Source organism: Biomphalaria glabrata, chromosome 4 (genome assembly GCF_947242115.1).
Source record: "Biomphalaria glabrata chromosome 4, xgBioGlab47.1, whole genome shotgun sequence".
NCBI classification, from domain to species: Eukaryota; Metazoa; Mollusca; class Gastropoda; family Planorbidae; genus Biomphalaria; species Biomphalaria glabrata.
This window is the reverse complement of record NC_074714.1, coordinates 19,505,029-19,518,823: the sequence shown is the minus strand read 5'-3', so window position 1 is coordinate 19,518,823 and position 13,795 is coordinate 19,505,029. Positions and strand designations below refer to the sequence as shown.

Here is a 13,795-nt window from a genome sequence, read left to right as displayed (position 1 = left end):
ACACTAGTGGAGATGTTTTAAAATGTGTTCTTCAAAACGTTTTGACCCATTTTGTTGCATACGCGCCTCGCAAAAGCAGTCTACATTTAACAAGATCTTATTAGAAGATATTCCTACTTAATATATTGTTATAAACCTGGTGGGGGCACAGATGGGGGTAGTGGTGTGTGTGTAGTCAGCCGACACAAATCGCCCCAGGCCAGCGCTAGACAAGCGGTCAACCGTGACGAGTTACGACTGTCGGCCGAGACGAGTATCAACATGATGGTTCGGGAAGGATCGACGTGGTGAACAGAGCTCAGGAGCGTCACGAGGGATGTAGTCATCTGACACCCAGAATGGTCGAGTGACGTTCTGTCCGGTTCTAGAAGGCCAGTAGGGACCCTATATAAAGAGCGAAGGTATCAGAGACGGACCAGTTACAACTTCCCGATCTACAGTTCGTTACTACGGCTCAGTACAAGTCCAAGACGAGACAGAGAGACCAGTGCAAGAGTTGATACGACGGCACGGCTATTAACTTGAGAGATATTTGTACAGTCTGCCAATTGTACAATATTGGCTGTTATTTTATTGAACATTAAACTATTACGTTATTTGGAGCCCTGAGTTGTCAAGTTCTTTCAGTTGGTGGTGTATGGTGCAGTTTGCAGAGAGCCGGATAGTGAGATTCGTAACAATATTTTAATTTTTAAACATATAATTTTATTAATATTCAGATAAGTTACACTGAAAAGAAAACATTTATTTCGACGCCCACTTTCCTTATTAGTTGGTTTGTCGCTTACAAACAGCTAGTATAATTGAAGTTTATTGAATCAATAAAGACGTTTTATATTTTTACTTAAACTTTAAAAGAAATTTCTTATGCTCAATAGCGTAACTGCTTTACAATATTCACATATTTAACTTGAGATATAGATGTAATATTAATGAAATATACGGATATTTAAACGAAATCTAGCTCATTTCTCAAAATTGTCTGCGGTTTCACATTTCAATATCCTCATCATACATGCATACACCAATCAATCGCTTAACCTCATCTTACCGCCGCCAGGAAACACACACACACACTCTATAGCACCCCATATTAGTCAGGAAGTTGCTTCCACCCTCCCCCAATTCGAGGTACTCGCCATCCCCACACCCGTGCATTAAAAATACTGATGATCAATAATGCAAACCAGAATAATAGTAATAATATTCCTATACGGAATACTTCACAATTTTTAAACATACAACACTAAAAAGAAATGTAAATACCGTTATTTAGTAATTAAATATTAAGTTTTTTAAGTAGTTCTAATATTAAATATTTATAAAAGAGATTCCGTTTTAAACTGATTTTACTATGAAAAGAAGATAATTAAATGTATTTTAAACTAGAATACATATGAACATATTGAAGATTTATATCTACACTCTATATAGTCGGCCAAAAATATTCTACTCTCAACTTACAGCCATTTCAATAAAAGTGACAATGTTTTAAAATTGACTTTCTACTTACTAGATCTACTAAGAGGGCGGGCTAATCGGTTCAAAAGAAATATTGCAAACAGCCCGCGAAAATCCATGTTTGGATAATGGCATCATTGGAATTAAACTAAAATATTTAAGTATTTTAGTATTATTATTATTAAACTAAAAAAAAAAGGATGTGTAGAAATTGCAAAATTAGTTCGGTTAAGATAAGGAGGGTTCGTTCGGTTCTGTTCGTACCGAGCAGTTTCAAAGTTCGGGTTCGGTTCGGTTCGGTCATAAGTGAGGTTCGAGTTCGGTGTGTTCGGTTCGGGTTCGGTTCGTTTCCCATCTCTACTAGAAACCACGTCATTCAAACAATCATATGACATTTTTTTTTGTTCAAAACATAAACCTCATTTCTCAAGTAATGTTTGTTTAGAAGTCGGTTAAGCTAAAACAATTAATCATTACCTGAACTAGCGTAACCAAACCAAATAGCAAAAGTGATCCAGCTCTCTAAGGTTTGGTCCAGGAAAAAGTTGGCCATCCTAAGCGCAGCAAATGGACTCCACAGTCCTAACACAGCTACAGTTAGTATCCACAACATTAACACCTATATGCAAGATAGAAAGACAACGATTGCTATTCTTATATCAGATATAAAACTATCAAGACATAATGACATCTTACGTTTACATACTTTTAAATGCGACTCAATCAAGAATTTCAAGTTTCGCTTGAAATTTTTGACAACCTAGATCATTACTATGGTATACTAATCGGACTATCCTTACGATGGTCCCAAGTTCGAACCCTAGGCATAGCCAACTTTGCCATTCCCATGAAATCCTGTGGCGTCATCGTGGTGTCTCCATGGAAATGTCCATTAGAGGAAACGGATAAGTCAATAGCGGGTAGCGAACACTACCCCCGACCAAGTGGGCTACCACAGTACTAGATAACATACATTGCACGTGCTGAAGATGTAAGAAATGTTTGAAAACCATGTCATATCCACGGGAGTAAACGGCTAGTGGCACTACATTATAGGAACACGCAGAAACCCTTCGTGGGCTCGGTCTTCGGCCTTTGTATGAGAGGAGAAACTCATGACGTTGGCTCAAGGAATCGTGTCTCATGAAAACGGTTGTGATTACATATATCATCTTGTTGATATAGGACCTCGGGACAGGGGTGAAGAGCCAATCTCTCATTCCTGACCACGGATAAAAGCCTTCCCGTTGGTCAAAGAGTCATAAAAGTAATCTCAAACCTTAATTCACACTTTGACATGCCATTATAAGGTTTTAGGGAAATCAAAATAATGGACTATTGAAATATGGACACGGGGTAAAACCGTGATATGGATTATTATTTTGTTTTAATTCTGGACAGTTTATGAGGCTAGAAAAAATAACGCATTGAAAATCTACAGCTTATCTCAATAAAGTTGAATTGCGTTAGAATTATGCCTTCTCCAATTAATAGTTGAATGAAAGTACTTGCATAGATGTCATCTTGTAGGATAGTTTACAATACTTACAGTGTGATAGAAACAATTGTGTACTGCTTAAAAAAAAGCAACAGTTACGATAGAAGACCTCAATGTTCATTTGGCCAATTTCTGTAGCCAACAAGGATCTGACACAATTAGCTATACATCTTTATCTGGGTATGACCTGCATGAGCTTCATGTATAGGCCTACGGTCCCTCCACTAACAAGAATTGCGAGGAAGAGAGCTAAAGGGCGGCATTAGATAATTGGAGGCCCAAGGCGAAGTGAACTTGGCCCCAAATAAATAAAGTAGACAAATACAAATAAACACCATATAAATAAAATAACCCAATGTCAATTGTTTGGTTGAAACAATAAATGCTGACGAGTAACGAAATTTTATAAAGCCCTCTTTGCATTCTTCGCATGCATTTGGATGCAACATACTTGAAATAACGTTTTGATATATTAGTAATAGGAAGTTACAAGGTTCTTCTTATAAAGGTAGTCTAACAAGTAGATATTAAGTTTTAAGAATAAACTTAGAGTTGATGGTAGAGACTTACAGCTAAACTAGTAGACATAGATCTCTGCTGTTTTAAATTTGATCTAGGTTTCGCAATTTCTTATCGAAAAAATATTCTTGTGCGAGGCACTCATCAGTTGGAGGCCCCATAGGCAGTTCGGCGGTTGCCTAGTTTGCCTATGCCTAATGTCCTCCTGAGCCAAAGAATGTCAGATGTAGAAATGCAAGAGAAAAGAAGCAGCTAATACTGGTCCTTTAGATTATGTGGTAACACACACACACACGAATATATGAGTAAGGAGTAGCAAAAGATTTGATGTTCAATTTAATTTAAAAACATATAGATCTACACACATGGTGTATATCACTTTTGAGTTTTTAGCTCACCCCCAAAACAAATATTATGCAAACAAATAATTAGCTTTTAGACATTAAAAAAATGTTTTCTTGTCCCGTTGTTAGCAGTCATATTGACTTTGTTTTACTTGCGTTGTGATCTTTCTTCTTCCTATGATTTTATCTCATAGAACAGAGACAACTCGGCTGATTAGAAACTGTTATTGCTGATTAATAACCCTTGACAGGCTTTTGGTCTTTTCCCCCCATGCCATGGAGTGTAGCCTACAATTTTTTTTTTAGAAGAGAGCTCTATTAGTGACCAATAAAAGGGATTTCCAATGTCAGACCTAATTTTACAGAAACTGAAACCTATGTAGACATACAAGTTAGGTTGTGACATAGATCTATTTCTGATAAGGGAAATAGGTCATAAATGTAGATACATAGTGAAACAAAAATATAATATTAGTAAATTCAAATATTCAGAATTACCTGCCAACCTTTATGCTCTCTCTCTTCGCTAAAATCCATTTCTCGAAGCTCTTGTCGTTTGAGCCAAAAGGTCAGAGTTGTCGCCACCAGCAGTCCAAACGTGGCCAGTCCAGGAACAATGAATCCTGCCAGCTCAGACACGATCGGGAAAGGTGGTTCATAATGAAGGTAGCAGACTCCTTCTTTAACACCATCTCCAGTCTCACCGAACAGATAGATGGGAAGCACAATGGCAGTGCCCAGTACCCAGGGAAGGATGATCAGCAGTGCCGACAGCACGTACTTGCAAGTTCCTTCAGCGGAACCTGGGCAGGAGAAAAGGACGAACCTATCAAAGACCATGGCCAAGACAACCAGGACAGACACGGTACACACGAGGAGGTCTGCCATGAGCCAGATACGGCAAAGGTTGTCATCGTAGGACCAAAAGTTTTTCAAGTTAAAGTCAATGAGCAGAGGAAGAACGAAGCAGCCCAGGAGCAATCCGACTGAACTCAAGTTACAAACATGCAGGTTGAAGCTCACCTAACAAATTAAAAAAAACAATAATTATTACACAATTAAGTTCAATGCCATTGCTTCGTAAGCCTACAGTATTTTTTTTTACCAGTAAAACAAAAATGCGGTCAAGCAGTGCGTTAAAAATATTGATGATAGACTTGGTAAATAATAGACATACAGTGTGTAACAGTATTGATGCATATAGACATGGCAGATAATTGACATACAGGTGGGCAGTGTGTAACAGTTATTGATGCAGATAGACATGGCAGATAATTGACATACAGGTGGGCAGTGTGTAACAGTTATTGATGCAGATAGACATGGCAGATAATTGACATTCAGGTGGGCAGTGTGTAACAGTATTGATGCAGATAGACATGGCATATAATTGACATAAAGGTGGGCAGTGCCAGATCTTAGTAAGTGGAGGCCCTGGTCAGGACTTTTTGAAGAGGCCCCTATCCTTATCAAGTTTCAATATAAATGTACATAAAATAAATCTAAAAACATGTCATATTTTTGATGAAAGAAATAGAGTGCTTATACATTTAATTTGTAAACAAATATGTATATTTAAAATTGTGAGCTTCCTTAAATCCGGCCTTTAGATGTGTAAATACTGTCTAGTTGATGTGTCCCGTAGGAAGTTTGTTTGACGGGCTGCACTAAAAGAGCCGTTGATATGTTGTGTTAGAGTGTCTGCTTGTTGATATTTGAATGCGTATTGTGTTAGGGAGCTCACATTTTGACCTGGGTTCTATTTAAAGGCTTTAGTTTTATTCATACAATTAGTTGCTTTAAATTGCTTGACACTTAGTTTCTACATCGAGTTGCTGCTTAACGAAAGAACATGTAAACATTACTAGTATACAATGCACTAGCCTGTCTCCTGTGTTCATTCCGAAGTATGGCCAGGATCAAGACCGAGTTGGCCACAATGGCCCAGACTGTGAATAAAATGATGGGAATCTCAACTGGAGAGAAATGGAGCTGCCCGTCATGAGGAGGATCCGTGGCCGGGGTCTGGGGCGGAGAGTCCATGTTGACCTCGTTACCTCCTGCCTGTTGTCGTTAAATCCCAATCATATGTTTCACTGAAATATAAAACAGATAAATAACGTTTTGTCTAGAGTCAGTCATGGAATAACTGAATAGACTTGAAGGAACTAAGGGGGGCGGGACAGGAAGGGTCGAGCACTAAAATAAGTGGGGTTTAATTTTAGGACACCAGGTCGTTCAGTGACAGTAGGACGTACAGTTTTATAGTAAAATTAGTTGTGAGAGTGGACTGAAGATAACATTTGCCTTTAATGTAGGTCTACTAGTTTGGTCGAAATTTGGGATGGTATTTACTATTTAGGCTACGCTTGGAGAGTTATGTCATTAGTTAGAATACCAAATGTAAGTACAGTTACGAGGGAGCGTGAAATAAATCTGCATTAGAGTCTATGGCAAACAAGGTAGAAAAATATTCCTAGAGTGAGTTTTAAAGAGACATATGTAAGCTGAAGTCTTTTCGAAACATTGACACATAAACTTAATAAAAGATTAGATTAAACCATGCTTTACTATTCAGAATGAGGCAATTAGCTTTATTTCTTAAATGCTGCTTTTAAAAAAAAAAACGGATAGCCTATCTGACAAACGTTAATGACGTTTTATTACAATAAAGGAAATCTCTTGTATATGTGTTCATGCGTATCTGTGAAGGCGAATGCGTTGGTAGCTTTATAGTTGTAAGTTATCTACATGATTTAGTCATTGTTGCTACACGCTTATCTTCTCTTTGAAAAAAAAAGAGTAATTCCTCAGGTCTAATTTAATAATCTGTAATTGACATTTAGCAGCTAACGTTTTAAAGTGAAGCAGTGAATATCAGAAAAACAGAAAAACAAACTCCTTACAAACAAGAGAAATACTAAAAAGTAAATTTAAAGAAAGGCAATACCTTCATTTTACCAGTTAAAATATATATACAGCATAAAATAATTAATTAAATTTTATTTTGGCTCAAGCCGGGTATCGTACACGTACGGTCAAACTAGAGTTTTCTCCGTGTGACTAACGAGCTAGTTATTCTTTTCTCAGCAATACACATCAACTGTTAAAAATCTAGGAAAATCGTTAGAGCCGTTTTTGAGATTCGTGTCCAGGTTCCACCATCCGCCCAACATCTAGGCTCTATGAAGTTCTGAGTTGAAAAGAGGTGCCAACTACACATTAAAATGACACTGGTGTATTGTTACCAAACCTCTATTCAAGTCGGAGACTCATGAAGAGTGGAGGAGTCTTGGAGATTATCTACAAAAAACAAACAAACCCGACTCTAACCATGTCTCCAGAAATTTAACAGTTGATGTATATCGCTGAGAAAAGAATTCCTAGCTCGTTGGCCACATGGGGAAAACTCTAGTTTGATTGTTATAATTCTTGAAGTAAAAAAAAAATGAAATAAATTAAAATTTGGCTAGAGATCGAGATCTAGGATTCTAAGTCTAGATCCAACATCGGTTTCGAAAAGACTATTAAGTTCTTGAAAAGACTATCGCTTTCGGGAATTTCCGGAAGCAAGGCTTTATTGATTCAAGAGTTTAATAAATTAATGTTCAGGAAAATTTTGCGCATCGTCTTCTAAGTCTAGATGTTAATACGTATCATTGAAATATTATCACGTGTACTAGATCTATACATTCGCTTAACCAGGATTGTTTCTCGAGGAGAAGATGGCGGGGTAAAAATGTACCATTGTTTTTTAATCTAACAATCATTCATTTTGAAGAGAAAAACAGTCGCTCTATAAGTTGCATGCCTTTTAAAAACACTACTTTTAATGTGTTTCTTGTTTTAAATTCCAGTTATCTAATTGGTAAAAAAAATTAACAAGGGTTTGATATATAGTGATAAATTATTAATGTTTCACCCAGATCGATGAAAAAAAAGAAAATTAAGCAATAGCTTGTAAGAAACAAGAACACACCGTATTCAACTACATTATAAACCCAAGGATAGTACTAAACAAATATGCCTACAACTGATAGACTGATATTGAGCTAATTGGCCATGTTACTGAAATAAGCCAAACGTTTGAATTAACAGCTCAATCTGCAAGAGTATCACGATTCCGCCACTTTTGTTTTAACGAACTCTCTAAACATAATAATAGTACAAACAGCCTAATAATCCACTGGAGTAAAAGTAATGATAGTGAAAAAAACACAAAAAAAACATCTTTTTTTTTTTTTGCTTACTTGTTTCAAGCCATTGATGTTAGCAATCAGGAATCTTTAATTGAATTTTAACGAAAGGAACACTTCTATGACTAGTAGGCTACTAACTAGTAGATCTAGGTCTAGGTCTCGTTCAGTGTGTTTTGTTTCAATGAAGTAGATGCAAGCTTTAGTAAAAGTACTTGATGCGTTTACTTACTGCGCCACCAAACGAAGTGTAGAGTACAAAGATTACCCTGAATCACTAAAGCGATTAGCTTCTCTGACTAAATGACCAGCTGGTCGCTGACACCCATCAGCGCATTTAAAAGTCATTTGGTCTCTCCCCCTTCTCATCACATAATGCTGCCACCATATCCGAGTGGGGACGACCATGAGAGTGAGTACGGCGCGCACGCCCAAAAGGGACTCCGGCTTAAAATTACTGGGAAAAATTGCTTCTGAGTGCAACCCCCCGAAGGGATAATCAAAAGGAAAGGGTCGGATGGGTGGAGGGGAAGGAGACCCGAGAGTCTAGAGAGACAAGAGTGATAATAATTTGGTGAGTCCAAAGTTTCAAAGCTAGACAGTGCTGGGAAGAACAACAAAAAAAAGATGGGGGGGGGGAGCGAAAGAGGGAAGAGTGTGGCAGTGAAGGTTAGTCCACTGGGAGGGTGTAGGTGGTCAATGAAATAATTAGATGGGTTTAGTGAATGTACTAAGAGAGAGAGAGAGAGAGGTTAATGGGAATCGTTTGGATTGAATAGTTTAGGAAGAGAGAAAGAGAAGAAAGGATGACAGTGAGGGGGAAAGAGCGACATAGAGGGACGGAGAAACAAAGAAGGAAAGAGAATTGGCAGACAGAAGGAAAAAGAGAGACAGAGAATAGAGAAAGACAGAGAGGGAAAGAGAGTGGCAGAGAAGGAAAGAGAGACACAGAGAAGGAAAGAGAGAGAGACATAGACAAGGAAATAAATAGAAGGAAAGAGAGAGAGACATAGACAAGGAAAGAAATAGAAGGAAATAGAGAGAGACATAGACAAGGAAAGAAATAGAAGGAAATAGAGAGAGACATAGACAAGGAAAGAAACAGAAGGAAAGAGAGAGAGACATAGACAAGGAAAGAAACAGAAGGAAAGAGAGACATAGACAAGGAAAGAAAAAGAAGGAAATAGAGAGAGACATAGACAAGGAAAGAAACAGAAGGAAAGAGAGACATAGACAAGGAAAGAAAGAGAAGGAAAGAGAAAGAGACATAGACAAGGAAAGAAACAGAAGGAAAGAGAGAGAGACATAGACAAGGAAAGAATGAGAAGGAAAGAGAGAGAGAGACATAGACAAGGAAAAAGAGAGAGACATAGACAAGGAAAGAGAGAGAGAGACAAAGACAAGGAAAGAAACAGAAGGAAAGAGAGAGAGACATAGACAAGGAAAAAGAGAGAGACATAGACAAGGAAAGAAATAGAAGGAAAGAGAGAGAGAGAGACATAGACAAGGAAAGAAATAGAAGGAAAGAGAGAGAGACATAGACAAGGTAAGAAACAGAAGGAAAGAGAGAGAGACATAGACAAGGAAATAAATAGAAGGAAAGAGAGAGAGACATAGACAAGGAAAGAAATAGAAGGAAAGAGAGAGAGACATAGACAAGGAAAAAGAGAGAGACATAGGCAAGGAAAGAAACAGAAGGAAAGAGAGAGAGAGACATAGACAAGGAAAAAGAGAGAGACATAGACAAGGAAAGAGAGAGAGAGAGACAAAGACAAGGAAAGAAACAGAAGGAAAGAGAGAGAGACATAGTGTGGTGAAATAGTTACTTTTTGTTTATGTTTGTGTAACGTCGTGAGAATGTGTTCACAACATTGATCTAGTGTGCTACTGTCCAAGTCTCTTTCGTCAGTTCATGTGTCGTTCTAGTTTAATAATAGCCTTGTTTTAGGTTACTCTTCAGTGTTCCTTTATTTCTTATTACAATTTATTAAACTAGAAATTTTCAATTCTATGGATCTATGTGCCTCACGTATCTTTTTTGGATTTTCGTTCAACACTATTCTCAGTCTGTAAGTAAAAGTAATTATACAAATGGAACGGCTATTTAGGCCAAAAGAGCTAGACATAGAGCCTAGCTCGCCATCGGCTGCCGAGAAGTGGCTGCACTGGCTCAGAACATTTGAGAATTTCATCTCCTCAGTCTCTCACTGTGAGATTGACAACAAGAAATTACTGGAAAACTACGTTTCTTCGAGCGTATTTCAGTACATAAGTGAGTGTACCACGTTCGAAGAATCAATCAAAGTTCTACAAAATGTCTACGTGAAGCCTAAAAGCGAAATTTTTGCACGGCACGTGATAACTCTTTGTCGACAAGAGAACGGACAAACCGTTGACTCCTTCCTACTTAAGCTTAAAAATATGGCCAAAGACTGTGACTTCAAAGCTGTCACCGCTGAAGAACACAGAGATATCTTCGTAAGAGACGCCTTCATTACTGGACTGGCTTCAAACAGCATAAGGCTGCGACTCTTAGAGAAATCTACTTTAACTCTACAGTGCGCCTATGAAGAGGCAAGACAACTTGAATATGCCCATAACCATGCCATGGCGTATAACATCTGCTCTGAAACTCCCTGTGGAGCTAGCGCCAACGAGGAGAGCCTTTCTCCAACGACAAAAGTAGAACACGAGGTGAGTGCGGCGACTAGTAAAAGATGTTTCTTTTGTGGAAACAGCCCACATCAACGCTTTAGATGTCCGGCCCGTGACGCTACATGCAACTTGTGCGGTAAGAGGGGCCATTTCCAGAAAGTCTGTAGATCGACCAGACAGACACTCAAATCTATAACCTCAGCCATAGTGAAAGCAGATGATGAGACGTCTCGGACTACAACCGTTGGATCTTCCTGGGCATCGACACCAGCGTCCGGTCTTACTAAATCTACTATTTCAATACTCGTCAATGGAGTACCATTGAAGGCTCTCGTAGATACGGGGAGCAGTGAAAGCTATATATCTTCTTCAATTGCTAAAAGGTACAGATGGAAATTAGAAACGTCCAGAAACAGAATCTACATGGCCTCTACACATCTTTCTCGCACTACTCACGGCCATATTTTCGCAAAAATAAAGTACAAAGATGAACAATACGAAAGTGTTAAGCTCTCACTACTAGATGGACTAGTATCTGATGTAATCTTAGGGCTAGATTTCATCAGCCAGCATGAAAAACTGATGATCCCATTTGAGGGAAAACGGAGCACTCTCCAGGTCTGTACGCTGAAAGCTGCACGAGTTGAAGCCCCTCGCCTCTTCGCTAATCTTGCTCCTAACTGCCACCCCATAGCCACTAAATCTAGAAAATATTCTATGCCTGACTCCAAATTCATTCAAAATGAAATCAAGAGACTCCTATCTGACAAAATTATTGAGCCTTCCACGTCCCCGTGGCGAGCCCAGATAATTGTAACAACTAATGAAAGGCACAAAAAGAGAATGGTTATCGACTATAGCCAAACCATCAATCGATTCACTTACCTCGACGCGTACCCCGTGCCAAAAGTTGATGAACTGGTGCAGGAAATATCTAAATACTCAATGTACAGTACATTTGACCTCAAAAGCGCTTACCACCAGATACCTATCAGGGATGATGAAAAGCAGTACACGGCGTTCGAGGCTGGCGGAAAGCTTTATCAGTTTTGCCGCATTCCTTTTGGAGTGACAAACGGAGTCGCTGCATTTCAAAGGACGATCAACACAATAATTGAGGAGGCAGGGCTACAGGACACGTTCGCTTACGTGGATAACGTTACCATCTGCGGACTTGACCCCAGTAGCCACGACCAGAATCTACAGAGATTTCTCAATGCCGCTAAAAAGTACGGTATCACCTTCAACAATGATAAAAGTGCTATTGCGACTAATAAAGTATGCCTCCTAGGCTACGAAATCTCACAAGGGCAATTAAGACCAGACCCCGAAAGATTTCAAGCATTGAGAAACCTACCTCCACCACAAGACATGAAATCACAAAAGCGGGTGATTGGACTACTGTCCTATTATTCTCAATGGATCCCAAATTTCTCCAACAAGATCCATTTATTGGTAAACAACAAAGCCTTTCCTCCCCCTGAACAAGTTCAAGAAGCTTTTAAACAGCTAAAACACGAACTTGAAAACGCTGCTGTGTCGACGATAGATTACAATCGACCTCTAACAGTCGAAACAGATGCCTCTGACATCGCGATTGCCGCCACTCTTAATCAAGAAGGCCGTCCTGTCGCCTTCTTTTCAAGAACACTCACGAATAGTGAACGCAGACACTCAGCAGTAGAAAAGGAAGCATACGCTATCGTAGAAGCCCTGAGAAAATGGCAACATTACCTTATCAGTAGACCCTTCACATTGGTTACAGATCAACGCTCAGTGTCTTTTATGTTTGACCAGCAGAACAAGGGCAAGATCAAAAACGAAAAGATACAAAGATGGCGACTGGAGCTTAGTTGTTTCCAATATGACGTCGTATATCGACCCGGGAAACAAAACGCTGCGGCGGATACCTTTTCAAGAAACCACTTTGCGTCAGCAATGACTGGAGAAGACCTCAAACTGTTACACAACAACCTCTGTCACCCAGGGGTCACGAGACTCCTCCATTTCGTTCGGACTAAGAACTTACCTTTTTCCTGCGAGGACGTCCGCAAAGTGGTAAACCAATGTAAAACTTGCGCTGAACTGAAGCCTAGATTCTTCAAACAGTTTTCAGGCACCCTCATCAAGGCTACCCAACCATTTCAGAGAGTAAGCATCGATTTTAAGGGGCCACTCCCATCTGCTACTCACAACAAATACTTATTAACAATGGTGGATGAGTACTCACGCTTCCCATTTGCCTACCCATGTCCCGATATGTCCTCATCTACTGTCATAAAGTGTTTAAATCAGCTGTTTTCCTTAGTTGGGATGCCAGAGTACGTCCATTCTGACAGAGGTACGGCCTTTATGTCGAGGGAGGTGCAATCCTTTCTGCACGAGAGGGGAATAGCTACAAGTAGAACAACCGCTTTTAATCCCTCATGCAACGGACAAATTGAACGACTAAACAAAACTCTATGGAACGCTGTTACTTTAGCACTGAAAGACCTCGATCTCCCGAACTCGAGATGGGAGCTTGTCTTGAACCAGGCCCTATACTCGATTAGATCATTACTATCTACGGCAACAAACGAAACTCCACACGAGAGAGTTTTCCGGTTCAACCGGAAATCCTCCTTCGGGATATCTATCCCCACTTGGCTATCTAGCCCAGGTCGAGTGTTGCTGAGAAGAGAGAACCGATCTTCAAAGTATGATCCTCTAACGGAGGAAGTCGACCTGCTGATGTGTAACCCCCAATATGCCGTCGTACGGTTGCCCAGCGGTAAAGAGGAGACGGTCTCTCTAAGACGCTTGGCTCCCACCCCCTCCCCATCCACAACAACAAGTGAACCTTCGTTCTTCCCTCAGGGTGAGGATAATGAATATCCTCCAGAAACTCAAAACACGGAAGTACCAGTAAACACCCCTACGGTGATACAAGAAAGGAAAGAACCCCTGGTAGGCTCTGAGGACCTCCGAGCGCTTCCTCTTGAAAATACCCCAATTGACGCTCAGGAACTCGCTAGTGACTCCCAAACTGTAGAACAGGATAGTCAACCCCGTTACAACTTAAGAGAGAGAAGAACCAGACCGAACTATAGAGTCTAGAGTTGTTCCTCTATTGCACTACTTAT

The 13,795-nt window shown here is 39.6% G+C and overlaps 1 protein-coding gene across 8 annotated transcripts in view; it reads right to left on the bottom strand.

Annotated features, from left to right (window-relative positions):
- LOC106073855 (beta-1 adrenergic receptor-like) overlaps nucleotides 1-13,795 on the bottom strand; it is a 74,089-nt gene that overhangs the window by 3,472 nt on the left and 56,822 nt on the right. For 7 of the 8 annotated variants that reach the window (XM_056025402.1, XM_056025399.1, XM_056025396.1 and 4 more), the window contains 3 exons: nucleotides 5,707-5,918; nucleotides 4,321-4,845; nucleotides 1,939-2,080 (listed from right to left, as the gene is read on the bottom strand). In XM_056025402.1, the coding sequence (XP_055881377.1) occupies nucleotides 1,939-2,080; nucleotides 4,321-4,845; nucleotides 5,707-5,865 (826 nt within the window). In that variant the 5' untranslated portion in view covers nucleotides 5,866-5,918. Of the gene's footprint in view, nucleotides 1-1,938; nucleotides 2,081-4,320; nucleotides 4,846-5,706; nucleotides 5,919-8,072; nucleotides 8,243-13,795 lie in introns of those variants that run through there. The other variant, XM_056025403.1, reaches the window with a different exon arrangement.